We start from the raw sequence: 26,944 nt of genomic DNA on the forward strand, positions 1-26,944 counted from the left end.
GAGGAGGAGGAGAAGGAGGAGGAGGAGAAGGAGGAGGAGGAGAAGGAGAAAGAAGAAGGAGGAGAAGGAGGAGGAGGAGAAGAGGAGGAGGTTTCAGATACATTTCACAGCCTTGCGAAGTCCTCTCCTAGTGTGCCACCCTGTCAAAGTCCCTCTCTCCTGGTTCCCTGTACCCCAGAAGAAAGTGCTCCCTGCCCTGTGCAGCATGGGGACCTGCAGCCTGCCTCCCAACAAGGTGCCTAGTGGGAAAGGTCGCAAGGCACCAGCTCACTGGGTCAATCATGCCTCCGAAGGGACACTTTATTTTTTTTTTGGCGGAAACGGGGATTGAACTCAGGCCCTTGCACTTGCCAGGGAAGCACTTATTCCACTGAGCCATCTCCCTGACCCCGGGACACTTTAATTTTACTTTATCTTAGCATTTTTGATTTACCTCGTTGTAAGTTAATATTACTACTTCATCTGAGACCGGGTCTTGCTGTGTAGCTCGGCCAGTCTCCAGCTTCTGGGGTCAGAGGAGCTGCCTGCCACAGGTAAGAAGCCAGAGTCCCTCACTGGGGTCTTGCGCAGCCGAGGAGCCCGGCCCCACCCCAGGCGCTGCAGGGAAGCCGCTCGCGGCCACTTGCGTGGTCTGTGGCACAGGCAGCACACGGGCAGACTAGAAAGGCACACACCAGGCCTCCCACACCCAGGAGAAAACAATGCACACAGTACGCTGACGTATTGCATGTAAAACTCCATCACTTCGGATCTGTTTTGAAACAAGATCTCACTCTGTACGTAATTCAGGCTGGCCTCGTGAGTGTTCCTGGTGGTCCTCCTGCTCAGCCTCCCTGGGAGCAGGGACCACAGGGGCGTGTGGGGCAAGGACTTTCAAAGGAAGGAAATTTTCCCTGGCTAAATGAGGAAACTCTCTCTGTCTCTTTCTCTCTCTGTCTCTCTCTGTCTCTCTGTCTCTCTGTCTGTCTCTCTGTCTCTCTGTGTCTGTCTGTCTGTCTCTCTCTCTCTCTCTCTCTCTCTCTCTCTCTCTCTCTCTCTCGCCATTGTCGGCTTGTTACCATTGTTGCTGTTCCTCCACATGAAGTGCTATTCTCTACCATGTGCCCCTCTGCATTGGAGCCAGCTGAATATGGACTGAAACCTCTAGTACCTATGAGCTAAATAAACCTTTCCTTCCTTCAAAAAAAAATATAAATAAATAAATAAGGAAACTGAGGTGCAGAGGTCAGGTCGTGAGCCACCTGGGAGGCTGAGGCAGGAAGATTCCAAGTTCCCGGCCAGCCTGGGCAGTTTATGGAGACCCAGTCTAAAAAACAAAAAGGAGAGGATATCGCTCCGCAGAGCTTGCCTGCTAGGCAAGCTTGAAGCACCCACCCCCACCCCCAAAAAACACAAAACCCCCACATAAAAAGGGCTGGGGAAGCAACTCAGAGTGAAGGCCCTGGGGTTCCATCCCCAGTGTGGTAGGGGGTGTGGGGAGGAGACTGTCACCAGGCAGGTGGTGCCTTTATCCCGCCAGGCCCACCTGCACACCTGCCTGTGGCCTTGTCACCCCAACCAAGGCCTGGCCAGGGGGCCTGAGCAGACGTGGGCCAGCGTTGCCCTGCCTCGCGGTGAGGACCTGGCCAGCCGGCCTTCAGGCTGAACAGGGACAGGGCCTGGTGGGGACCGCAGCAGGGTGCCTGGCTCGGTCCCCTCAAAATTGGTAATCAGCCACTGGGAGAAACTCACAGGGCACCCAGGGCCTGCAGGCCAGTGTGGGGACAGGAAGAGCGAAAAAGGAGCCCGCGCACGGCGCTCACAGGGCCTGGCAGTGCAGGGCGTTCCGGGGCTCCGAGGGGCTTCACATCCACTCTGCCCAGTCTGTGGACATTTGGAAGCCTGTATGTTTTCCCCATCGACCGCTCCGTGTCCCGAGTCTCCCGGAAGCCTTTGGTTTTTGAGACAGGGCCTCACTGTGTAGCTCAGAACAGGGCCCCGTACTCAGAGGTGGTCCTGTCTCGGCCTCTGGAGTGCTGGGACCACGGCGAGCACCACCACTCTCCCTGCGCTCAGGCTGAGCCTGGGGGACCCACTGCGTGCACGCAGGCAGCGATCTGAAAGATCAAGGGCAATCCACTAGTCCCCAGTCCCCCAAAGAGGCAGGGCTCCTCCAGTTGTCCACAAGAATTAGATTTCTGTATTTTGTATTAAAATATTTTATATTAATCATTCAAACCTCATTTTATACAACGAATGCATACATCGTGGGGTGCTCAGGGATGCGGGAGGGGCGTGCACGACGGTAGGCGTGTCTGGGTGGGCGTGTCCGGCCCCGCCCAGCCGCTGTGCAGGCCGGCTGGAGGGCGGCTTCAGGCGGCAGGCATGTCGGCCTTGCTGAGCGCAATGGCCAGCTCCAGGTCCTCTTGCTCCTGCCGCCGCAGCCGCGCCAGTCGCTCCTGCTCCGCCTTCTCGCTCTCGCGCTTGGCCCAAGCCAGCTGCTGCTCCTCATTGCCAAACTGCAAGAGAAGTGCGGTCAGGGCCGGTGCCACCCCTATGCCCCATCCACGCTGACCGGGATCCCAAGCGTCTGCCCGGCCCGCCCCTGTGAAGCTGCATCCCTCCCCGGAGGGCAGGAGGAAGCCGCCTGTCTGGGGCCTTGGCATTCCCAGCTCCAGCTGCTGCCTGGCTGGGGACGGCAGGCAGGGAAAGGCCCCCAGGCCAGTCTTCCCGCAGGGAACCTGCCCGCCCTAACCCCCACTTGGGTTTCTCCTCGGGACCAAAACAAGGGAAACTACAAACACGTGCTGGCGGCTTCAGAGTCCTGACCGACCACAGGGAACACGGCATGGCAGAGGGGTCGGTGTCCACTGCAGGCTAGCTGAGGGACAGGGTGCTTGGGACCAGCCTGCTCGGAACGGGGCCTGGACCCTGAAGTTTCAGGAAGTTTTGTTCAAGGCTACGGCAGCTGCTGAGCTGGGCCTGGAGAGGCAGCGCGTCCCGAGCCTGGCATGCAGGCCACGGCGGCTGCTCAGGGCCACAGGCCACGGCGTGCGGCTGGCCACAGAACACAGTGGAGCACTGCCGGAGCCCCTGTGCTTTTGCTCATGGGGCAGCATCACCGTGCCGAGGCCTCTAGAGCGGACCTCGCCTCAGTGCGCAGGCACTGCCCCCGCTGCCCTGGGGTCTGTGCTGACGGACTGCCGGCACAGAGTGTGGGTGCCTCAGCTCGCAGCTCCCTCACGTGCACCTGGCGCAGCAAGGCCAGGCTTTCTGTTGTTTTTGTGACCCAGCGCCTTTGCACTGAGCTGCAGCTCCAGCCCTTCTTTTGGAGAGGGGCTCTCACTAAGTGCCCCAGGCTGGGCTGGCATTTGCAGTCCTTCTGCCTCAGCCTCCTGAGTGCCAGAGTGCCAGGGAGGGAAGTGATTTCTCACAAATAGCTACAAGCACGAATGAGCCAAGGGTGGAAAGTACAGGCCCATATATTAGAGGGGGTGGGGAAGGGAGCTCGGCCTGGGCACCGGCGGGGGCACAACACTGTGCTGGGCACGTCAGCCTTGCTGCATGCCCCTGGGCCAGGCTCCTCCCTACAGGAGGCCCACCAGATGCACTGCCACCTGCCGATGTGCCATGCCATGTGGCTGGGCCCTCCCTGCATCCCTCTGGGAAGAAGCACAGAAAACCGGAGGTTTGGGGCAAGCAGCCAGTGGGCAAATGCAGGGGCAAGCAGCCAGTGCTGGTGGGAAGGGCCTACGCTGAGCGGCAGCAGTGGCACAGGTTTCCCAGGCCGAGAACCACCAGCCTGCTTAGGACCGACTCCAGGGGTGTGCTGAGCAGCCCCCGGGCCACAGGGCCAGAGCTGGCTCTCTCTCCCACGCTGCTCAGCACTGCTGGGCTCTCCAACCCCACACCAAGTCTGGCATGGCAGGCATCCCCTGCAGTCCACCCTCCAGGAAACAAACAGCCTCGGTAAAAAGCTCTCCACTGGCTGGGCTGTGTCTCTGCTTCTAGGAGAGTTACCTTTGTGTGACATCAAGGCGTGACACAACCGCAGCTGTGAACAAGCTACAGGAGCTGCTACAGGTGGTGGGGCCTGGGATGGCACTGCCACCACGACCAGGCTTCCAGAGAGCAGGGTTCTTTGGTGCTGGGATGCAACTCAGGGCTCTGAGTTTGTTTCGACAGGGCTGAACCCGGTCATCCCAGCACTTCGGAGGCTGAGACAGGAGGGATGCCACAAGTTCCAGGCCAGCGTGGGCCACAGAGTTCCAGGCCAGACTACACAGGCAGACCTGAAACCCCACCTGCGAGAGTCTGAGGCTGGCTTCTGACAGGGTAACTGCTCTGCCAGGCTCTGAGTTCCTCCCTGATCACACAGCTTAAGGGCAGGGCATGCGCAGGGTTCTAGCCTCTGTGCCTCCCTCTGCTGACCGCGGCTCTCGCTGGCCCTGGGCTGCCCCTGCCCCTGCTGCACGCAGTGGGTACTGCGCTCGGGAAGCACATGCCATATGGGTCTCCAAAGGAGCGGGCCAGGGACCTTCCCTGGGCACGGTGACACCGCTCCTTCCTGCTGCCTGCTGCAGCAGGCAGTCACTCCTGCCCAGAATCCTCTTCTCTGCGCAAGCACCCTGCAGGACAAGGACTCAGCGACAGAGCACAAGCCCGAGTCACCCCAGAAATCACCCTGAGACGCTGCAAGCAGGGGAAAGGGTGGCACTGTGGCGGGGCCCAACTTACAGAAGTAAAGTCGGCAAAGCCCGAGGAAGAGGCCTTAGAAGGCTTGGCTGGAGAGGAGGGGACAAAGGGGTCTTTTCCACTAAATGGGTCCCCAAATCCCTTTTTATTTTGGAACGGGTCACCGCTGTCTGTCCCGAGCGGCTGGAACGGGTCAGGGAGCTCAGGGTGGTCTGCAGAAGCAAGCTGGCTCACGGGTGTACTTGTACCTGGAGAGTTCGAGAGAGAGCAAAAACAAACAACAAAAAAGAAGAAGAAACAAAAAAGAAACACCAGTTACTCACCACAGACAGAGCAGAGGTGGAGGGGATCTGCCCCGGGGATGGGCACACGGGCACAGAGGGCCCCTGGCCGCCCCTGCTCTCTGCTGGGTTTTCTTTCATACAGAGCTAGGGATGGAGCCAGGGTCTCCTGTGAGCCGGCGAGCGCTCAGCACTGAGCCAAGCCCAGGCAGGACTCAACATGGGTGTGGACAGCACAACACACAGAAACACGCACAAGCGCGCACACAGAACAGCCAACACTCAGAGCTGTGGTGACATGACACACGCAGATGCCGATGGGACAGCATGCAGCTGCTAGAGGGTGGAATTGTAGTATCTTTGGTGCTGAGAGGAGCCCGGCCTTGAGTGTGTTAGGCAAGTGTTCCTGCTGAGCTGTGCCCTGGCCATTTATTTTGAGATAAGGTTTCCCAGGTTACCCGGGCCAGCCTTGAACTTGAGACCCTCCTGCCTCAGCCTTCCTGTAGCTGGCACTGCACAGGCTCCCACTGGCATGTGCAACAAGCTGCACTCTGCTGAGGGCAGTGAGCTTCACAGCAGCTTGGAAGGATTCCAGAGCTCCCAGCACTGAGCAGCTGACAACAGCGTTGAGTCCTGGGAGCAGCAGCTACCTGGACCCGGTACCGTACACTGCCAGTGAGGGCTGACTCTCACACAACCCTAGAAATGTACACGAGCACTAAAACTAAAGTCTATTTCAATAGAAAGTTCATGTGCACTTTCAGGATGACTCAGTGTGTCGGGCAGCATGCTGATGCTCCAGCGGGCGAAGGACCCGCTGGCAGGGTGGGCTGGGTGAGCCCCGCTCTGTCCCTGTGACGCAGGTGGCTCAGGACGTCTGGCCTCCACCTGGCGGGTCCTGCAGTGAGAGCAAGAAGGCCTGGGAGAGGAGGGCATGAGGCGGGCGAGGGCACGGCCTGGGCACAGCTTGCTTGGCGTCAGCCAAGAGCCATCCCTGGAGCCAGCTCCCCTGCCACATTCCTGATACCCTCACATGTCCCCATGCCCAGGGTCAGCAGCTTTATCTGCAGCCTTGGCTCTGGGCCTCAGACCAGACCATTTCTATGTCTTTTAAGGGATGCACCCCCAGGGACACTCCCGTAGGTGCCACCCCTTCTAGACATGAGTGTCACAGAGGTATGTGTGCTGACCAAGCCCTGAGAAGCAGGCAGAACCCAGCAGGGTTTCCCACTGCAGGGAGGAGAGCCTGGCAGATGAGGCTGCTCTCTGCCAAGGACAAGGCCTCCCCATGGGCCGCAGAGGACGTCAGGATAGGCCGGGGTCAGAGGCACCCATCCCACCCACTGATAGTGTGTTGGGCAGCGGTGGTTCTCAGGCTCACAGCCCCCATGGGCAAACGGGCAGAGGGAGGAGACCATGGCCTGCGCTGTGCAGGGTGCAAGGCATTCAGCCTGCACCATGTCCCTGCCACACTGCACAGGGCCCAGGTGGCGTCTTGGGATGCACTCCCTATCACTGCCATCCACATGCTCCTGCTTGCCCATGCTGCCCTCAGCTTCCAGAGTCCAGCTCGGGGTCTCTGTGGCCCCAGTTACCTGACAGCCTGGTCCCTGGCCCAAGAGACCAGGTCCTCATGGGCAGGAAGAGCCATGACTTGCTCCCTCTTAGTCTGGAGCTGACCTGCCCTTCCCTGGCCCAGCCCTCTCTCTGACCCCATGCCAGGCTTGGTTTGCACATGAGGTGTGCCTGCTTTAGCCTCTGACTGTTAGGGCCATAGCACCCAGCTCTTCTGCAGGGTTCCTTAGGTTATAGCAGTGCAGACAGGAGTTCTGGTGAGAAACTGAGTCAGGATGGGGGCAGGGCATGATGGGGACCCAGCCCAGCAACAGGCATAGCCCAGGAGTCACGCATGGAGGCTGGAGTGGCCCCATGGCCAGACTTGAGCCCGTGGCAGTGAGAACAGCACAGGTCTGCTCAGGTCGCCTGGCCAGGGCCCTGGTCAGGCTGACAGGGCCACCTGTGGCCTCGGGCCCACAAAGCCACGGGCAGGTGTGTACACAGGGAGGCAGCCAAAGGACAGTGCCCTGGCACGGGTTCCAGGTCCCGGCACAGGCCAGGGCTTGGGTTTCTTGCTCTTTTATTCTGTGGTTCTGAGCTACACCCCACCCTCTCCAACTGTACTCCAAGCCAGGTCTTGCAAAGATACTGCTCGGCTATGATCTTCCTGTCTCAGCCTTCAGAGGCACCTTTGCAGGGCACGACCCTGGCCGGACCCCTGCCCCTCACTCCTGGCCCCTTCCCCCCAGTCCTGCATGCTTTGAGGCTGCTCTGAGCCGGGGCTGAGGTTTCTGCTGAGCAGGGAGCAGGGGGCTGGGATGCGGGCTGGCCACACCCAGAACCCTGGGCCGGCCAAGCCGCCTGGGAAACCGTTGTTAGTCGCAACTGTGCGCATGAGAAACCAGGGCACAGCAACAGCCATCTCTCTCTCGCTCGGGGAGGGAGAGCGGTTTGCTCTGGTGTGCTCTGGCGCCAGGGACACCCCGCGAGAGCAGCCGCGACAGGGCCAGCTGTTGGTGGCCCTGGTGGGCCCAGGCTTCTCAGTCTGCGCAGTGCCTCTCTCAAGCCCTGTGTCTAGTTCTCTTTTATTTAACCACTTCTGCTTGCTCCCTAATCATTTTTCCAATTTCTCTGAGGTAGGGCTTATTGCAGATGAGACAGCCACTAAGGCACAAGTCCATGGCGCTTTCGCAACTCTGGGACCAGGACGGCAGGGCTGAGCTCCAGGGCAGGGGCAATCTGAAAGCATCCCCAGAGTCTCCACGTGCAGGGGTGGTGAATGCCATGACCCCAGCACTTGGGAGGGTCTTGTGCACTGCACACTGAGACTGTCTCAAAAAGCAGACTAAAGCAAAGCAAAATCTCGTTAGTGTACCCCCGGTCAAGTGTCCCGGAGCAGTCTGGCACCCTCAGCCCTGAGTACCTGCAGTGGGAACCAAAGGACCCAGCAGAGCAGAAGGCTAACAACAGCCTCCCACCGAGCCCCTGTGAACGGGAGCAAGGGATGCAGGGCACAAGAAAAGGCAAAATAGAACTTATTTTCAAACCACAGCAGTTTCAACAGTTACCCAAGCGGTGTACCGAAACCACACACGGCACTGACTTCGGCAAAAACAATGTGAGCGGCTGGTTTACCGCAAAGCAGGCCGTCAGAAGCGTGGCCAGGCCAGCCCCACCCTGCGCAAGCTCCCCAGGATGGGGCTGGGGGTGGCCAGCAGGGCTTTCCAGGACAGGGCCCTGAGGGTCTCAGGAGAGCAGGTACACGGGAAGGAGGAGGGAGGCCGGGCTCGAGGTCGATGGCTATGTGCAGCGGCAAGTGGGGGACAGAAGGACTCATCCACACCGGACACTCTGTGGCTGAGACAAGAGAGCCACCATGAGCAGACCCAGCACAAGTGAAGGATGCAGTGAAGGACAAGAGGAAGCAGGGAGCCGAACGGGGACAGGACAGAGGCGTGTGAACATGGCACATGCGGCAGCAGCAGTGGGGCCAGCAGCCCTGGCGCAGGGCAGGGCCACACCTAAGCCACAGCACTTGCACGGAACTGCCCCCTGCCCTGGCGTGGGACATGCTTAGGGCTGTCATGATCATGCAGGAGAGGATGCACTCATGACTGTCACCTTCCCGAGCGACAGCGGTGTTCACAACTGTGCCCACAGGACATGACACAGAGGTTCTCAGACCCAGGACACGGCACAGATGTCCTCACAGCCGTCTCCATCCTCCAAGACGCAACATATACATGTGCTCTTAGCTCTGAGATAGCTGAGATGCGCAGCCTGGAGTCCCAGGGCCCCAAGAAGCCATCCAGCCTGGACAGAGGTGCAAACAGCACAGCCCAGGGAGGGCTGGTGGACAGCATGGGACACAAGTGCCACTAGCACAGGGGAGTAGCTGGCGACCCTGCAGATCAAAGCAATGCCAGGCAGCACCTCTGGCAGATAAAATCTGAGGTCCCCATGATCGCAGCATTGAGATTTTCCACTAAAAATATTTACTGAATTTGAAGAAAACCCGCTTAGTGCTTTGAAGGGAACAGGATGAGGTTTGGGTCTGAACTGCGGAGCTGAGAGAATGCTCACAATGCCCCTCCCCCCAGGGCTATGCCGCCCTGAAGGGGCTGAGATGGGCAGGGGTCCAGGCACCCCCAGGTTGCAGGGTCCTGGACACGGTAGCATGGGGAGGGAGTTTGGTGACAGAGAAGTGGTCAAACTCGCTGGTTCCACAAAAGGCAAACCTGACCCAACACGAGCAAGACTTCTTTTTGGCAGGTGTGGTGGGGCACACCTGTTATCCCAGCACTCTGGGAGGCTGAGGCCGCAGGCTCCAATTCAGAGCCCAGCCCAGGCAACTTAGGAAAAGGCAGACACCTTTTTTTTTTTTTTTAAAACATATTTAGTACAGGGTCTCATTACACAGGTCAGACTCATAGTGACCCTCTTGTTTTTTAGCCTCCCAAGTGCCACCATGCCAGGTCTCAATTGCCATCTTAGCGCACTCTGGGGGCGGGGCTGGCACAACTCACTGGGGATTGAACCCAGTCCCTGAGTCTGCCTAAGCATGTGCTTTAATCCGCTGAGCTATCTACCCTCTATGCCTCAGCTAGGCTGGCCCTAGACCCTCTTTCAAAATTAATTTTTTTTTCTAGAACCATCACTAAAAGGTTTCTGTGACATTTGTGGTGAAGTTGCAAAACTGGCATTGCATTAGTCTTAAGCCAAACAGAGGGTGGTGGGCAATGCTGACAGACTTGAAAGTGCACTCTGGAGGCTGAGGCAGGAGGCTCACTGCAAGTTTGAGACCAGCCTGGGCTACCCAGTAAGCTCAAGGCCAGCCTGAGCTGCATAGCGAGACCCTGACTCAAAAAGACAAAAAAGGAAAATGCTCTAAGTCTGAGTCTGTCCCTGGTGGCAGGTCCCCAGGGCGTGGACTGGCTGTGCAGCCCAAGTGAGGGCCCGGGAGACGTCACACGCCTGGTGAGCAGCCACGTGGAACCTGGCTTTGCTCCTCCCCGAAGTGTGCCACCTGTGCAAAAGACAGGCATGTACCCACATGTGACACAATCACCCAGGGGCACGGCCACACACTGGGGTAGGGGATGTGGGGACATCAGGCCCTCCCGGGAGCCTGAGAGTGCGGCTCTGCCTCGCGTCTCTCAATGCCACAGGGTCTCCAGGGTCTTACTCCACACTATGCCACAAGTGGAGGCAGGAGCCGGGCAGAGGGTATATGTACCCTTGGAGTGGAGACGAAGCCCTGGAGCCAGTCAGGAAGCAGGGACACTGGGTGCCCGGGTGGTAGCCCAGGGTAGGGGTAGCAGGGGTGGGAAGCCTCTACTCTGGGCCCACATCTCACCACAATCCAGGTAACACACGAGTCACACGTGCCCACAACGTCTGCTCCTGTGGCACAGGAGGGTGGGTGTGCGTCAGTAGGCAAATGCGGCTGCTTTCAAACTCATCCATGCTGCCCAACACACGGGAGTGGGCAGCCAGTGAGCTGAGGACGCCCAGCCCAGAGCCCTGGCTGGCACGCTGCCCTGGGAAGGCCCTCAGGATTACCAGGGCAGTCAGGCTCAAGGGCCCTGCATCCACAGCTGCCAGGCCCAGGACAGGGACCACAGCTCGGCTCTAGAGCCTGCCATGCGCCACGCCCTATCTCTCTGCGATCATCGTGGGAACGGAATTAAAGTAGTTAAGTTTAAGACTGAGGTGCTAACCACACAGCTTAAATGGAGATGCCATTCTAGAAGTGGATCTTATGCAACCAGCAGAAGGTTTCGGGGCACAATGGGCGGGCTTCTGCCAGGGTCCTAGTGCTCTGGGCCAACCTCACCTGGGCAGAGGAGGGGCCATGTCCTCGGGGTCCTGGCCTCCTCCGGGACCCTGGCCTCCCGCCCTGCCCTGGGCTGCCACGCTCAAGGTGACCACAGCAGGGAAACACATACTGTGGGCTCCACTCGTGGGCAAGGAGGGGTTGATCCGCATGGCAGGGAATCGTGTGCTCACCGTCAGGTGGCAGCTACGGCAGAGGCCCTGTGGGAGCCACGCGGGTGCACACGGGCCTCAGCCCACACCCGCTCGGCCAGCCGTGGAGAGGTTAAAGGTTACGGGCTGGTGAGCTGGTGTCACCCGCTGCAAGAACCGCAGGCCGGGCTGCCGGCAGGAAGTGGCAGGGTGGGGCCGGGTTGAGATCCCACTATCGAGGCGCGGCGGGGCCCAATCACTGACACCCACACAGCCGTTTCCTGCACCTAAAAAAATCTGTTTCTCTCTGCAAATCAACAACTTTTACCTAGAAACTCCTCGGCGAGCTGAGTGATCTCGAGCTCTGGTCCGTTGCACAAAACACACCGTTGTTTACCTGGGGGAGGCGCCGCCCGCCCGCACCAACGGCCAGGTTTCGGGGCTCCGGGCTGCTTTGCACCTGCCTGGAAGGAGCCGGTCCTGGCCACAGGCAGACACCTGCTGCACACTCAGCACCGAGAGGACCCTTCTAGAAAATGCTTGGGGTGGGAGCTCCGCATGCACAGCCCCAGTGGGAGTGCAGTGGGAGCCTGGACTGGCCCTTCTGGGCAGGCGCCTGGAGCCCACCACACCTGTGGACTAGCACTGGGCCTCAGAGATGCCACAGGTGCCCAGCCTCCTGAGGCAAGACAGTGGGTGGCTCTCGGTCAGACACCCCGACACAGCCCTGGGACTCAGACCCACTGAGTGCTGTCCAGGGACAGGAGTGGGGGCCTGCCGCAGGCGTTACACTCCACTTGCTACACACTACTCTTCAACATTTGCAAGCAATCCTACCACACTGCCGCTGCACGGGGGAGGGGGACCACCAAGCTGAAGAGCCCTGGCAGCCAGGCCCTGCCCAGGTGACCCATGGAGGCGCGCATGCAGGAGCAGCTGTGTCCTGGTCCTGCATGTACAGTGCTCCACCCACACCCCGTGCCAGATTTCTGACCAGGCAGGGAAACTGAGGCTGGAGAGGCCCCACCCTCTGCCTGGGCACAAGCTGGGGCAGCAGCGGGGCAAGAAGGTACATAGGCCCCAACTGTAACATCCAGAGAGCACGGAGTAGGCAGATGCTATGCTCTGTGAGGCAGGGCCCACAGACAGCCTGACGCAGGCACCCCTGCCCCGCTCCCCAAGGGCAGCCTCCCTCCAAGCAGTGTCTGTCCCACAACCCCCACACCCTGCTGCTGGGCCCTGTGGCCTCTGGGCAAGCGGCCATTGCCCCATGCTGGCGCATGGTCTCCCCTGCTGGGAGAGGGCTAAGTGTAAGGGGAGGGCACAGAAGCACAAGCCCTCAGGAAATGTCCCTGCAATCTCAGAACCTGGGAGGATCATGAATTCAGAGCCAGGCCAAGCAACGGAGAGAAACCATTGCCTTAAAAACAAAAACAAAAAACCAAAAAAGGTGACAGGCACCAGGGTCCCTTTGTAGAGGCCACTGAAGCACCAGGAATAGGGCCTTGGCTCCCGAACAAGGGCTGGGACCATGGGCTGGAACCGACAGGAAACCGGGTGGGCACAGGGACTGGCGGCCTTCAAAGCCACATGCCTCCCACCCTGCGGCAGCTCGGGGTTAGTGGCGGGGAGCTAGCGGCATGGGCCTGGGTCTGGACCTGCACCTACCGCCTAGCAGCGTGTACAGCACAGGGCTGTCCTGCTGAGACACGGCCTCTGTGAGAGAAGCAGAAGACACTCAGCCCCACCTGTGCTCAGGACATGGTGCCCTCGACACCTGGGTAACCATGTGAGCTCTGGGCCTGTCCTCCTAGGGAGAGGTCCAACCATGTCCTATCCCTGTGAGGTCAGGAACAGGCTCCTCGCAGAGGCCACCGTAGCAGGTGGAGGCGCAGGTGGGGAACCCAGGAGGGTGAGGCCAGAGCAGCCCAGGGTGGGGAGATGGCGCAGGCGGCCCACTCCAGTACGGCGCTCTGTGCCTGCTGACTCTCAGGAAGCCTATCCTCCCTGGTGCCCAGGACACAGGCCTACTCTGCATGAATGTGCGCATGTAAGCACATGGCCCATCTGAGAGTTACACACATACATGTGGGGCCAGGGAATAGGCGTACATGCACACAGGAGCTACAAGGAATGTGTGTATGTGTGTGCACTGGCTGCATGCATGTGTTGTGGCATGTGGGTAGGAAGACACCCTGGGTCCCTCAGCAGGTCCTGTGGCAGCCTGGTCATGTGCCCCGAGGCCTCAGGGCCAGCAGCTGTGCACAGGGCACACTTCTAGGCTGTTCAGGGCTGTGACCGGGCGCCCACCCAGAACAGCCCAGGGCTCGTGAGAGCCGGGCCTTACTGACACGACCAAAAGGAGTGCCCTTTTGGTGTCAGCCTGGGGACAGGGGCAAGGTCAGTGCATAAAACCCTGCCTTGGGTGGGGACTGGCCAGCCAGGCCGGGATGCTCGTGTGACAGGTGCAGAGGGGACAGCAGCAGTTAGAGTCTGCAGCACAGTCTCTGCTGCTCGAATGGGCAGCACAGCAGCCAGGGTGCAGCTTGGTCCCCTCAAGGATCCCACATGTGGGTCTTAGCCCCAGCACTCCATCCTGGGGATGCCCATGGGCAGAGGGGGACAGATGCCACCTGATGTACCCCGCTCCCCATCTGGGTGCTCAGCCCTGTGCACACCAGCAGGAGCCAGGGTCAGGAGGCCCAGGCAGGGTGGAGAACACACACAGCCCCCAGGGTGGCCAGGGAGGACTGGGACAGCCGCACATACTGACCGCTGGGGGGCTTGGGCCGTGGAGGCGCGGGCTTCTTCGGTGGCAGAGCAGGCGTGTCCTGTTTGCTTTTAAAGGGGTCCTCTGAGAAGCCTGCCCCTGCCATGGAAGAGGCGAAGGGGCCAGAAGGTGGGGGCTGCAAGAGAGGACACCAGGGAGACACACATCACTTAGGGCGCAGGTGCTGCCATGCTGCACTCTGACCCAGCTTTCCAGGCCGCCTTCCCGGCCCCAACATCACCTTGGCACCATGCGGGCAATGCAAAGGAGTGCAGGGCTGCACCCATGTGGCAGGAGGCATCCCCAGCCCCCTTGTCCTGGTCCTGGGCTCTGCACGCAGGCTCCACAGCCTTGGATCAGCCGATGCATCACCATTTGCTGTGGCTGTGGGGGTCTACACATGAAAATGTGCCACCTCCTGCTGCCCAGCTGAGCAGCACTAGGTCCTTTCTGTCCCTGGGTTGCCACACAGGGGCTGGTGGCACCTGCTAGCCACAGGCTGTCACATGCCTCCTGTGGCTCCCATCACCTGTGGCCTGGACCCTCACTTCTTGATCCTTTTTTTGGTACTGGGGATTGAACTCAGGACCTTGTGCTTGCCAGGCAGGCACTTAAGCTACTGAGCTGTCTCCCTAGCCCTCACTTCTTGATCCTTCAGCCACCCAAGAAGGGATGCCCACGCTAACACAGGAACTAAGGCACAAGAAGGCCAGGTTGGACCTGCCCCTCCTCCTCCAGGTGAGGCCTTGTCCACAGCCACAGGGTTTCAGCCAGCGGCCGGCCCACATGGAGCTTCTGCACGGCAGGGGTGCAGCTCACAGCAGTCTGTCCACGTTGTAGAGCCGTGGTGCCACTCATAGGGCAGGATCCACAGCGTGCCTCAGTTTCCACCCCTCCGGGGACTCACACAGGCTAGGTGTGCACTTGCTACTGAGCCCCAGCCCGGGGTCCCTGCCTCTGCCTCCACCTCCCCAGCAGTGGGGATCACGCCATCTTCAGGAGATGGCAGGGAAGGGCACCCTCCAAGCTGTGACAGATGTGCACGACAGACCACGGGTGCTGGGTGACTGGGCAGTCACCCCTGCCGTGGCTTTGCTTTCCAATGTCAGACACCTAAGATCCCATGACATTACGTGAAAACTCCAGAGATAAATGATCTGTAATTTTTAAACAACTCTGCGCACGCAGAGAGCCCTTCTGCTTGTGATCAGTTACCCTTGCCCACCTCCTCCTGTGCCCGATTTACAAGACACACCACAGCTGAGCCACATCTGCAGAGGCCATGCGGGGTTCGTCCCAGGGTCCTGGCCACGGTGGCATGGATAGGTATGGGAGATGCCAGGCACATGGCTTAACCAGGTTCTGTCCACTCCCCACAAGTCTCAGGACTCCTCATGCACACCTGCCCAGGGGAGGGGACCAGCAAGGTCTCTATGCTGGAGAAAAAGGGAGAGGACAGGGCACCAGTGAGGGACTGAGACCCCAGCACGCAGCCCTCCTCCGGTGCTGGCACCATGTTGGCCTGGCTGGTAGGCTCCTTCTTTTTCTCAGATCAAGTGGCAGGACCTGGGCCACTAAGGGTGCACCGAGCCGGGGCCCATAAATGGGAATGGCTGGTGACACACTGGTGCCAATGCTGTCTGAGCCAGGCAGAGGCTGCATGAGCCCCGCGCCTTCCCTGAGTTGCCGCGCTCCAGTGTCAGGGCCTGTTGCCTGCCATGCCCACAGTACTGCCCTTGCGGCTGCTTTGAGGAGAAGTGCTGTTTTAGGAGGGTTTCGTGGCCAGAGTGTGGTGCTCGGGAGGAAAGGACAGAGCAGGCCGTTCTGACGCATTGTGGTGCAGCTCTGCAGGGGCCAGGCCCAGGCTGGGGCTTGCTGTGCAGGGTGCAGGGCAGGTCAGCGACCCAGCACTAGTGTGCCAATGGCTGGCAGGCAAGGAGAGCAGGTGGACAGGCATTGAGCATTTCAATGACGGCTTTTTTTAGGTGTGGGTAGGGAGAAGAGAGTAAAAGATGTAAGTTAGAATCTTATTTTTGTTCTCGATGCGCTCTAAAAACATGTTTGGGGACGTGTTTTGAAAGCAGGCTGTGCGGTTGAGGTCAGCACTATCTCGCAACATCTCGGGCGGGCGCCTGGGTGGGGCAGCAGCGAGCAGGGCTCCAGGCTGCAGGGGAAGGCAGGGGAAGCCAGGGGTGCGCCGGGCACCGCACCCTCTCAGGTGGAGACGTGGGTGAGCCTGAAGCAGAAGAAAGCTCAGAAAGCAAACACCCGCCGAGCGCACTTTCATTTCCTCCACATTTATTTATACCCCAGTGTTGTTCTTGAAAATCAGCGTGTGGCCCATGGGACCCAGGGGCCGGCCGAGCACAGCCGCACAGTGTCCTGGGACGCCAGCCTCCCCCAGTCGCCCTGGATGCAAGGGAGCAGGGAGCAGGCAAGCAGCTCCCGGTCACCGCACCTGTATGGGACGGCGGGACAGCACAGCTGGCGGGCAGGAGGAGGCTTCTGGGCAGCCGGGTAGGCTGCCTGTGTGTTGCCCCTGCAGGCCCAGCTCAGACACATCCAGCATCGGGTCCTCCTGAGGCCCCCCATCCCAGCATGGCCTGCGAGGGCAAGGCGGAAGAGGCCCTTCCTTGCAGGGTGGCGTTGTGGCTGGAGCAGGGACATCTCTGTTCAGAGGTCCTGGCCAAGCCAGGCTGGGAAGGCGGGTCAGGGACCACAGCCACAGCTGCCCCACGCCCAGGCCCCACCAAGGGCCCAGCTACCTCCTGGAGAGCATGAGCCGTGCACACTGGACGGACGTCTCCCCGCCGAGCCCTACACACACGGTGCGGCATCCATGCCTGCGCCCCTGCTGGCCAGACCCATGGCGGAGGGCAGCAGCGGCTGAGGGCAGCACCGGCCGAGGGCATCCGTACCTCATGGGAGGGGCCTGCACGCCTGGGCTCCCTGTGGACACGGGGGACATGTGTCCCTGCACAGGATGGGCTCAGCTTGTCCCCTCCCTGCCATCTGCAGAATGCTCTGGGAGGACCTGGCCCAGTTGGGGCTGCCTCCTCCATCTGTCCCAGGGGCTGAGGGCACCGAGGGCCTGGAGAGGGACACAGGTTCTGAGGATGGGGCTGCGGAGGCTGGGCGACTGTCACACAGCCCAGGGACCAAGTGAGTGGCACAGCACAAATCCCCCGCCCACAATTCTGCACCCAGTGAGGCCACCACTGAGCTCCAGGTGGCAGCCACCCAGGGGTGGGGGAACAAGTGGGGTAGGAGCCCAGGCCACACCAGCCTGGTCACCCCGCTACTGCCCTCCCTGCATGTACACTGTGTGCATCCCCTCCAGTACACTCCCTCAGATGCTCCTAGGACCCCCGAGCTAAGGAAACAGGTGCTGGTGGGCACAGGGCCCTGTCCCTCCCGGCCCCCAGGACGAGCCGAGCCCGGCTCCAGAGCGGTACCTTGGACATCTGGCTGAAGTCAGCAAAGCCCTCAGTACCGCTGAAGGCCCAGCTCCCGAAGGGGTCCAGGGTCCCGAAGGGGTCTGCAAGCACAGCAGTTCTCAGGTCTGGGGCAAGAGTAGCACCAGTCCTCCCGCCCCAGCACCCACCTCAGGAGTGGCAGGGCCCCAGCACGGCCTCTGTCCTGCGGGGCTAGGGGTGAGCATTGGAGAAGGCAAGGAGACACCTGGTGGCCACCAGACAGCAGACAGCAGACAGCAGATAGGGTCAGGCTCACAGACTGGCCTCCCTCCTGAGCTCAAGTGACCTTACTGTCAGAGCCTCTCGAGGCGCTGCGCTTTCTTAAGCTTCCTGAGCTGCCTGGCTACCGGGACCCAGAGCTTTCCCAGGCACAGAACAGGCCCGATGCCCCCGACTACTGCCCAAGTGCAGCTGTGGCTCACCTGGGAGCCGAGTGCCTCCTACTGTAGAGGCTGAGCCCCAGCCAGGGCTCCTGGGGAAACTGAAGGGCGCTACGGAGGACTGGGAAGCAGTACCAAGGCCGGTACCCCAGTCCTTGGGAGGCTGTAGCAGGAGGATACACGCTGGAGCCCAGCCTGGCCAGCTTAGTGAGAGCCTGGCTCACAATAAATAATAAGCGGGGCTGGAGCTGGGGCTGCAGCTTGGTGCAAAGGCCCTGGCTTCCACCCGGGTGGTCAGCAAACAGCAGTGGTGTTGCCCAAGAGCCCCCAGGGGGCGCATCTGTGCCCAAGAGGACCCCGAGCAGAGGGTGAGGCTCACCTGGTCCTTTGGAAGAGACGCTGGAGAAGGGGTCACTGGACTCGAAAGGGTCGAGCTAGGGGAGAGGGGAGCGCAGTTGGCCAGGCCCAGACCCTCTGTGGTGACCCAGCGTCAGAGCAGGGACAGCGTGCTGAGCTGGGAAGGAGGGAGGGCAAAACCCCCACAGGGAGTCGCTGCCCAGAGCCCAGTGTGGGAGCCGGGTGCTTCAGGGAAGCTGTCCAGGGCTGGGTCCAAGTCCAGCCAGCCATGGGCATGCCTTGCTCCCAGGGACAAGGGACCCTGCAGGGTGGGGGCTGGGTGTGGATGCGGCTCTGGTGTAGGGAGAGGCTAGGAGATGCAGCAGGCTGCCTGCCCCTCGCAGGCTGAGCAGAAGCAAGGAGGCCTCTCTTTATGAAGTAATTGACACTACATGGGCAGCTGGGCCTGGTGTCCCCTCCAGGGGCCCAGGCTGGTCTAGAACTTTTGGGCTCAAGTGAGCCTCCACTCCCTGAAGGGCTGGAGCTCTGTGTATGCCACTGTCCCCAGTTGTGTATCATTCCATCTGTCTTCTCAGAAGATGTGCTGGCAGTGGGGACAGCTGACAGTGCAGAGTTGGGGGGTGCAGAGGGCACTGGCCGTGATGCTGCCTGGCTGCCCCATGGTGAGCACGGGGCTGGGAGTCCAGGTCTGAAGAGTCCTGGCGAGTGTCAGTCACACAGCCCTCAGGTGGAGCCAGGACTTGGCACACATGGAGGCTGCTGTGGGGAGGGTGCCACCACACCGTCTCCCCCCACTCACCTTGGAAGGGAGAGATGAGGTCTTTGTGAAGGGGTCTGAGGTAAACGGGTCACTCTTTGTCTGTTTCTTGAAGAAGTCCTCAGGGGCAGAGCCTCGGAACAGGTCGCTTTCTTTGAAAGGGTCTCCTCCAAACGGATCTGGAAAGCCATCAGGACACTAAAGGGAAGCACCATGACCACACATCCCAAGGCCAAGGACAGAGAAGCAGCAGGGGGCGCTGCTCACGGGATGTGGGCAGGCAGGACTGCGAGCGAGGGTGGTGGAGGGGCATGGGGCCGCTGTGCATGCAAGGCCTGGCCTCCTGCCCACACGGCTATCAGAATGCCACCTGTGTGACACAGTGTACTGTGGTGGGGCTGGGGCCTGGGGGCACCTTGCCCTGCAGACCATGTCCTCAGAAGACTTGAGTCAGCAGCACAACACCCTTCCGTGTGGCCTGTGAAACAGCCAGAAGCTTGCCTACATCTGCACATGGCTGGGGCAGAGGCCAGTGTGTCCTGCTGAGGCTGATGCAGGACTGGGGCACACAGGGCACGAGCTGGCGCTCCACTTTAGTTTGCCAGGAACCGTGATGGCCTGTGGTCCCTGGGGTGGTCACTCAGGAACCAGAAGGGGCGTGCAAGACACTGATGCTGGGTCCTTCGGCCAGAATACCCCGAGTTAAAACAGAAGAGGCAAAGCAATCCAAGAGCCAGCGAGGCTGTCCCCAGGGCCAGGACTGAGGGTGTCCCAGAGCTGGCCTCCCTCTTCCTGCAAAGCCAGGGCCTGGAGACATGGAAGAAGCATTACCTACAGCTGCTGCCTGCTGCTCCGCGAAGGGGTCACTCTGGAACGGGTCACCTGTGGCACAGGACAGGGGAAGCTGGGCGGCAAGACCAGGGCACTTCACTCCTCCCTTCCCATCCACTCTAGGGAACCCTTGCCACTCAGGGAGCCAGGCTGGACACTGGGGGGCCAAGGAAGGCATGGTGGGCCCTGCTAGGGACAGCCACTCTCTCCTGGGGGCCATATGTCCTGGTGTCCTGGGGCCCCATCCCTAGCCAAGGTCCAACACTCCTGGAGGCTCCTCCCTCAGTCCACCTCTCTCCTGGAGCTGGAGTGGCTCTGAACATAGGACACTTGGGTAGAGGCAAGCAGGGCCTGTGAATGGAAAAGCCCTTCCTGCACACCCATCTGCGTGTAGCGTGGGGCCGGTGGCTACCTTTGAAGGGGTCAGCGCCTTTGAAGGGGTCAGCCTTGAAAGGGTCCTCCGCCTGGAAGGGGTCCGGATGCAGGGCCTGGGCATCGTTGCTAAATAACAAGGCTTTATTTTTGAAAGGGTCGTCCTAGAACGCCATGGAGAAATAGGACAGAATAGTGCCGTTACTTCTCACTTAGAGCAGAGCAGACACCTATGCCTAACTTAGTGCTTCACTTGAAGCATCGCAACCCTGAAATAAACAGTCTGAGAAGAAAACCACCACGGTGTGGCCTCTGGTCACTGAGTGAGCCTGACACCAGCCCACTGTGGCACAGAGGGCGGGACGGGGCAATGGCATGGCATAAGTGACAACGGAACGTGACTTAGATTACAAGGACCCTGCAGGACCTGGGGACATCTGCTGGTAGCACCAGTGACCCTGCTCACTGGCAAGGGCAGGAGTGACAGGCAGGTGGGGGATGGCACTGATAGGTAGAGGTCCAGCCTGCAGCAGAAGGCTCTGGAGGGGATGATGGCCCTGGCTGTTCCACAGGTGGCTGATTAGTGCCACCACAGAACTACGAGCTTAAAAATGAGGAAGACTGTACATTTTTACCCTGTATATTTTAGCAAAATTACTTGTTAAAGCTTCTTCAGTTCTTTTAGAGCTGGGCCCAGGAGCGCCTGTCCAGCACCTGCACTCAGGAGACTGGGGCAGGACAATGACCTGAGCCCAGGAGTTCAAGATGTCTCAAAGGAAAAGGGTGGGGGAAGGAAGGAAAGGGCAGAGAGTGGCACCTAGGCTGGTAAGGCAAATCACTGGGTCAGAAAGTGCCAAGGATGAAGTTGCTACAAAAGAGTCCCCCACAAGCCCGGGAGCTACCTCTTTCCAGAAGTGTAGCTTCCTCCCCATCTAGGTGTAAGCGAATGGGGACGTAGGTGGACGTGCAAAACGGTGCCTGGAGCCTGGTATGAGGGCAGAACTCAGGATCCCAGTACTCTGGGAGGTTGAGGCAGACCAGACACAAGTTCAAGCCTAACCCTTGTCTCCAACTTTAAAAAATAAGTAAAGCACACGACTGAAATCTTAGCCCTAAGGCAGCTGAGGCAGGAGGGTCGCTGTGAGTTCCCTGCCACCCCAGGCTACAAAGTGAGCTTGAAGCGAGCCTGCACTCCACAGCTACATACTGCCTCAAAAAAGAAAAAAAAAAAAGGTTTGGGGGTGGCATTCAGTGCAAAAGGCTCTGGGGCTCAACCCCCCAGGGCCAGAGGAAGAAAACTTCTACACATACATGAAAACACGCTTCCTTCCCCAAGAGGCAAGCGGCCCTGCGAGGAAATGAGGGCGCCCGCACTTGCAGCTGCCAGAGCGTGCGCAGCACTTTGCATTCTCAAAACAGGCGCTTATTTCTAGAAACAGGCGAGCATATTCAAACCAGAAGAAAAAAATACTGACTTCTGAAGAGCACATGTCCACCGTGGGTGTGGCAGGGGTGGGGGAGCAAGGCGGCTGCCCCCTGAGGAGCAGCGCAAGCTGGGAGACCCAGGGCTGGAGCAGGCGCTGCGTGCTGGGGTGGCCAGGGCTGCACGGCCCGGGTTTGCTGACTCTAGAGCGAGCCGCAGGAAGCCGTAGCCACGGGACAGCGCAGACACATGGCAGCCTGGGGCAGCCTTGGAGGGCGAAGGTTCCTTCGAAGGCTGCATGCAGCCTGGGGGACTGGAGCCTGGGCTGCTTCTCCCTCCACCTGCCCAGTAAGGGTTCCTTACCCGGGAGGAAACCAAGCTGGAACCCAGAGCCACAGGCGAGCGTGGGCGTCAGAAGCTGAGGGGCGCAAGCTCCCTGTCCCGTCCAGTGGCGTACAACGGGCGTCGGGCACACAGAAATGGTGGCGGAGATACCCTATGGCTCAGGACAGCCTCACAAGAACCAGGGACAGGGGATGGGTGCATCCCTGCTGGGGGACAGACCGCTAGGGCTGTGCCAGAGCGGGCCTCTGCATACGCCTGTCCTCAGCCTGTTCCCATGTGTTCACAAGAGGGCTGAAGGTGTGGGATGGCACAGAGGGATGGCCCTTCCCAAAAGACACCAAGGGCCCCACCTGGCCCTACCTTCACCCCGGCGCAGAAGAGGAGAAAGTGACACACTAGATTTGGTTAGGAAGCGTGCTTTCCCTTCTGTTTCGTGGTCTCGTGTGAAAACACTTTCCTGGTGAGGTCAATACCTTCACTCTGCCCTCCAGAGCCACCACAGGCAAGTGACCATGCCAGCTGGCACAAATGTGTGCGGACAGAGCAGTCCTCGAGCCAAGAGGTGGGGGGTCCCTTGATAAGTCTGCCGGGGAGGGGTGGCGTGCACACGCACACGCGAAGAGGGGCCTGCTGGGCTGGGGCAATGAGTGGACCAGGATGAGCATGGGGTCCTCAAGGACAAGCCAGGGCCACACAGGGCTGCCCTTGCTTGGGCCAGAGCTGGCACAGGGGGCTGGGGGAGGGGACGGAGCTGTACTCTGGGGAGCCCCGCAAGGGCTGGCAGCACGGGCAGCCCGACCTGCTGTGCTGAGCTCCTGGGAGCACAGTCTCACTAGCGGTGCCCTGGGCAGGGAGCACGAGGCCAGCCTGCTGGGAGGCAAGCACAGCTCTGGCTGGGCACCACCAGAGTGGGCAGAGAAAGGTCTCAGAGCCCTGCGCCCTTGCCCAGGGCCCCTGCAGAGCTGGTGCTACCTGCTGGCTAGGGCCCCCAAGAGAACCACGGAGCCCTGCTCCGGAGCATGCCGAGGCAGGCGCAGCCATGAGCAGACACCCTGGCCGACGTGTTCATTAAGAAATGGAAACAAACCCCAAACGGTGATTCAAACGTGTATTTGTACAACGAGATAAATACGGCTTTTCTTCCCAACACAGCTGAGGGCTGGGTGTAACATGCCTGTCAGTGTCCAGGCCCAGGCCCAGCAGCCACGGTGTAAACTTCGCCCATTCAAAGATGAACAAGATCAGGAAAGATCAAGAACTGGGGATAGGGTGGGGGTGGCTCCTGGCCACCTACGAACGGTCACTTCACTGCCAACCTCTACACAAGGACATAGGACACGTGGCTGGGGCTGGGAAACACACACCAAGAACAGGAGCAAGCGCTGGTGGAGCGGGGGAGGAAGTGCCTGATGCCCAAGCTCAGATACCAAGCTGGCCACAGAGACCAGGAGGAAGCCACCGTCTCCACGCCCACACACGCGTAAAGAGGACACTCAGACAGCAGAGACGGGGACGCCAAGAGCACCCTATGGCGGGCATGGGACAGACCCCAGCCACGCAGACCAGAGAGGGGATCACTGAGGCAGACAGGCCCAGAGCAGGGCTATGCATGGCCCAGGACTGGCAGCAAGAGCAGGGCACCAGTCCCAGCCCTGCCTCCACCGCCAGCTAAGCACCTCAGCCAGGCTACTGCAGTGCTGCGGGACAATCGGAGGGGCATCTGTCCATCTGGGCTGGTGGCCACCTAGGCCAGCAACCAGGGTAAGGTGCTGAGAGTAGAGATGCTGCCAGCCACACCCAAAGAGCTAATGCCCCAGGGCATGCGGCCGTACCCTCCTGCCCTGGCAGTGCCCAGTTGTGCATGAGCTACCTCACCCCACTGCGCCTGCGTGGGAGCCTCCGAGGCGGTCTCAACACTGCAGCTCCCAGGCCAGGCCAAGTTGGGGCAGCTCAGCGGAAAGCACCGGCCCAGCTTCTACCCAGGACCACCAAGCCAGAAAAAGCCCAGGTTTATGGAGGCCTGAGCCTCGCAGCTCTGCCCTCAACACAGGATGAGTGGCCTCCCCAGAGCCGGCAGGCACAGGGGGGGCTGCGGTGGTGGCACGCGCTCACTCGACCTTTACCATGGCTCCGAAGCCACCCCTCTCTGCTAGGGCGACACCTTCGCTGAGGGCAGCCAGCTCAGCCAGGCCCGCGCTGTCTAGTGCCTGCTCATACTGCTCGAGGCTTCGCTGCGCATCCAGCCGGCTCTCGTGCAGCTGGGACAGCTTGCTCCGTGCCTGTGTGACACAAACACAGTCATCAGGGCATGGCTGCAGGGGAACCCCAGTAAGCAGGCACCCACGGGGCTCAGGCAGGCAGATCACCAGGGCTCACAAATCCTCCAGGACCAGACAGGCCCTGACTCGCCAAGTGTGCAGGGCAAGCCAGCAGCATGTCCTCCTGGGTGGCCACCCGTGCAACTGGGCACTGACCGAAGCCTGCACCCTTTTGCATGTGCAGTCTGGTGGCCCTAACGATAGCTGCATTAGCAAATAGTGCCTGGGTTCCTGCACCGGCATTGGCAGGAGGACCAAGGGTGATGCTGTGAGGGGCTCCCACCCGAGGGACAGTGGCGCCTTACCTGGCTGATCTCATCCTGCGTGGACTTGAGGGACTTGATGATGGTCTCCAGCTGCACGCGCCCGGCCTGGATGCTCTGCTCCAGCTGCGCCTCCTCCTGTTGCAGCCGGCTCAGCTCCGATTTGGCACGGCTTAGGTCATCCTCCTGCGACCTCAGGTCGGACTCCTGAGACTGGATCTGGGTCTTCAGTGAGGAAATCTGCAATGGAGAGACGGAGAAAGTAGTGCATACACCAGGCACACGCCGCCACTGCCATGCTCCCCTGGGGAGAGAGAGCACAGCATCCGCCACCCTCCCAGCTCCCTAGAGGCCAGGGGTGTAACTCTATGCACACGAGGTCCTGGGTCCTGTCTCCAGCAAGACACAGAGACACACACAGCAACAGGGACACAGACACGCCAGTTCACATCAGCACGTGCTAGGACAGAAGATGGCTCCTCCACTCTTGGCAGAGCCCCACTTGGGGCCACCCACAGGCCCAGAGCCTGGTGCCATTGCAGCCTGTGCCACACCTCGACTGAGACACAGCAAGAGTGAGGCCCGGCCTTGTGAAGAGGCAGTAGCCTGAGCCGGTTCCCCCGCCCTCTGGGCTGCAGCCTGAGTGCCTCAGCCCTCAGCAGCCGCAGATCCAACCGGGATGAGACCCAGGCTGTGCTGTGTGGCTCACCGTCTGCGTCTCATCCTGGCACTTCTGCCGCACGTCACTCAACATGTCCCGGAGCTTGGCCTTCTGCTGGCCCATCTCGTCCAGCCGGTCCTGGGCACCCTGCTTCTGGGCCTCGAGCTCTTGCAGACTGCTCGTCTCTCGGTCTAGGTCGTTCTGAAGTTCCTGGGGACAGGCACAGGGCAGGCCTGGGCTCAGCACCCCAGGACGCCAGGAGTGGTGGCCAAGCCCAGGAGCCCAGCACTTGGGGTGGAGGCAGAAGGGTAGAGTGTCCCTGCCTCAAAGTGACAGGCAAAGGGCTGGTGTGGACGGCACACGCCTACCTGCACCTCACTGGTCTTCTGTCGTATGGCTTCCTCCTTCTCTCGGATGTCCTGCTCCAGGGAGTACTTCTCTCTGCATGGCGAAAGCAATCCACACGATCGCAGTGAGCCAGCCAGTGCCACAGCATGCCCCTGTCCCGACCTCTCACACTAGGTGGCTGCACAGTTTGCATATGGACTGTGTGTGTCCCATGGGGTTAGTGACTGGACCAGGGGACTAGGTCATGGCACAGCCTTGGAAGAGACCATGCAGGCCTCACAGGCGTCACCTGGCACCCACAGAACGGTCACCATCGAAGACAAGCTCAAGCCTTTCATGAGGTCGGCCAGCCACCACCTCGCCACCTGCCCTCATGACTTCCTAGAGGCCAGGTGGAAGCTCTAACAACAAGCTAAGGAAGCCCTTTGCTGGAGCGCATTACAGACAGCAATCCTCCCGCGTGCCCAGGTGGTAGCTAAGCAGTGTACCTTCTCCACGTGGTGGCCAGGCAGGGCCTAGGTTTGCCCTGGAGCACCAGGCACGAGGGTGGAGTCATCACCCAGCAAGGACAGGAGCCAGCTGGGCCTTCAGGCCAGCCTCTGCCAGCACCCAGCACTCAGAGCAGGGGTCCAACCCCAGCCACTGGGTGTTGGGCCTGCAGGGCAATGAGCTAGCACACATGCCCCCCATGTTGCCCTGTACCAGGCGCCATCATGTGCCAGAACCTTGAGCCCCAAGCCCCAAGCCCTTGCTGGCTGACCACCACAAAGGCCGAGGACTCCCAGGCCATGAGTGAGAATGACAATGTGACCTGACAGAGGCAGCCACCTGAGGGCCTGCCCTGTCCAGGTGACCAGCAAAGAGCTCTGGAGGAGTTGCAGGTGAAGGGGACACAGGGTGGGAGGACATGTAAATGGCAGGCTGGGGGCCAGGCTGGACTGGGGCTGTGGTGTGGTCTGCGGGGACAGAGAGAGGGCAGGACAGGTGCAGCAGAGAGAGTTCCTCCTGCGCTGTGGGGCTGTGGGCCTGTGCAGCTCGGAAACCCATGCTGAGTACACCCCTACGGTCCCAGGGCTGGGGCCCGCACACCTCTGCAGCTGGGCGATCTCTTGGCTGATATCGTCCAGCTCCTTCACCCCGGTGAACTCCCCGGGCCCCAGGGAGCTTGTGCTGTCCTGGGGGCAAATGCAGGTGCCACATCACAAGGCTGCTCCCAGCACAGCAAGGGCAACTGCTGGAGCTGTGTGCCGCCAGCGCCCCCTGGTGGCAGGCGTGGGCAGCGAGGTGGGTGGGCCAGCTACTCACCAGGACCGGGGTGCCGCGCTCCGAGGGGGGGACCATGTCCGGTGAGAGCACCTGCGGAGGGTCGATGCCCTTACTGACCTTCTGCTGGATGAGGTGCATAGCGAGTGCGAACTGGTCCTTGCTTAGCTTCCCCATCTGCCTTGTGTCGGCCAGCGCCCTGGAAGAGGCATGGATGGTCACACGAGGGAGGGAGAGCCCAGTGTGGGTGGCCATGAGGGACACCGCTCCCTCTGGCATGTGGGTGACTGCAGCCTTCCTGCTTACGTCCACTCCACGACTGGGCTGCTGTGCTGACCCCGTGGACCTCAGCACTATGTGCCTGCAGGGGTCCTGCATGGGACCTGGGGCACCTCACTCTG

At 60.5% G+C, this 26,944-nt stretch overlaps 1 protein-coding gene across 2 annotated transcripts in view; it reads right to left on the reverse strand.

The window, feature by feature from the left end:
• Positions 1–2,202: 2,202 nt before the first annotated feature.
• Eps15l1 (epidermal growth factor receptor pathway substrate 15 like 1) overlaps positions 2,203–26,944 on the reverse strand; it is a 47,001-nt gene continuing 22,259 nt past the window's right edge. The window contains exons 11-25 of one of the 2 annotated variants that reach the window (XM_004647373.2): positions 26,586–26,742; positions 26,370–26,455; positions 25,301–25,373; positions 24,981–25,142; positions 24,314–24,511; positions 23,814–23,969; positions 19,963–20,086; positions 19,551–19,601; positions 18,762–18,898; positions 17,985–18,039; positions 17,205–17,287; positions 13,753–13,885; positions 4,717–4,922; positions 2,330–2,498; positions 2,203–2,277 (exon numbers count right to left, since the gene is read on the reverse strand). In XM_004647373.2, coding sequence (XP_004647430.1) covers positions 2,352–2,498; positions 4,717–4,922; positions 13,753–13,885; positions 17,205–17,287; positions 17,985–18,039; positions 18,762–18,898; positions 19,551–19,601; positions 19,963–20,086; positions 23,814–23,969; positions 24,314–24,511; positions 24,981–25,142; positions 25,301–25,373; positions 26,370–26,455; positions 26,586–26,742 — 1,768 coding nt within the window. In that variant the 3' untranslated portion in view covers positions 2,203–2,277; positions 2,330–2,351. Of the gene's footprint in view, positions 2,278–2,329; positions 2,499–4,716; positions 4,923–13,752; positions 13,886–14,892; positions 16,699–17,204; positions 17,288–17,984; positions 18,040–18,761; positions 18,899–19,550; positions 19,602–19,962; positions 20,087–23,813; positions 23,970–24,313; positions 24,512–24,980; positions 25,143–25,300; positions 25,374–26,369; positions 26,456–26,585; positions 26,743–26,944 lie in introns of those variants that run through there. The other variant, XM_023707628.1, reaches the window with a different exon arrangement.

Source organism: Octodon degus, unplaced genomic scaffold (genome assembly GCF_000260255.1).
Source record: "Octodon degus isolate 3935 unplaced genomic scaffold, OctDeg1.0 scaffold00304, whole genome shotgun sequence".
Lineage (NCBI taxonomy): Eukaryota > Metazoa > Chordata > Mammalia > Rodentia > Octodontidae > Octodon > Octodon degus.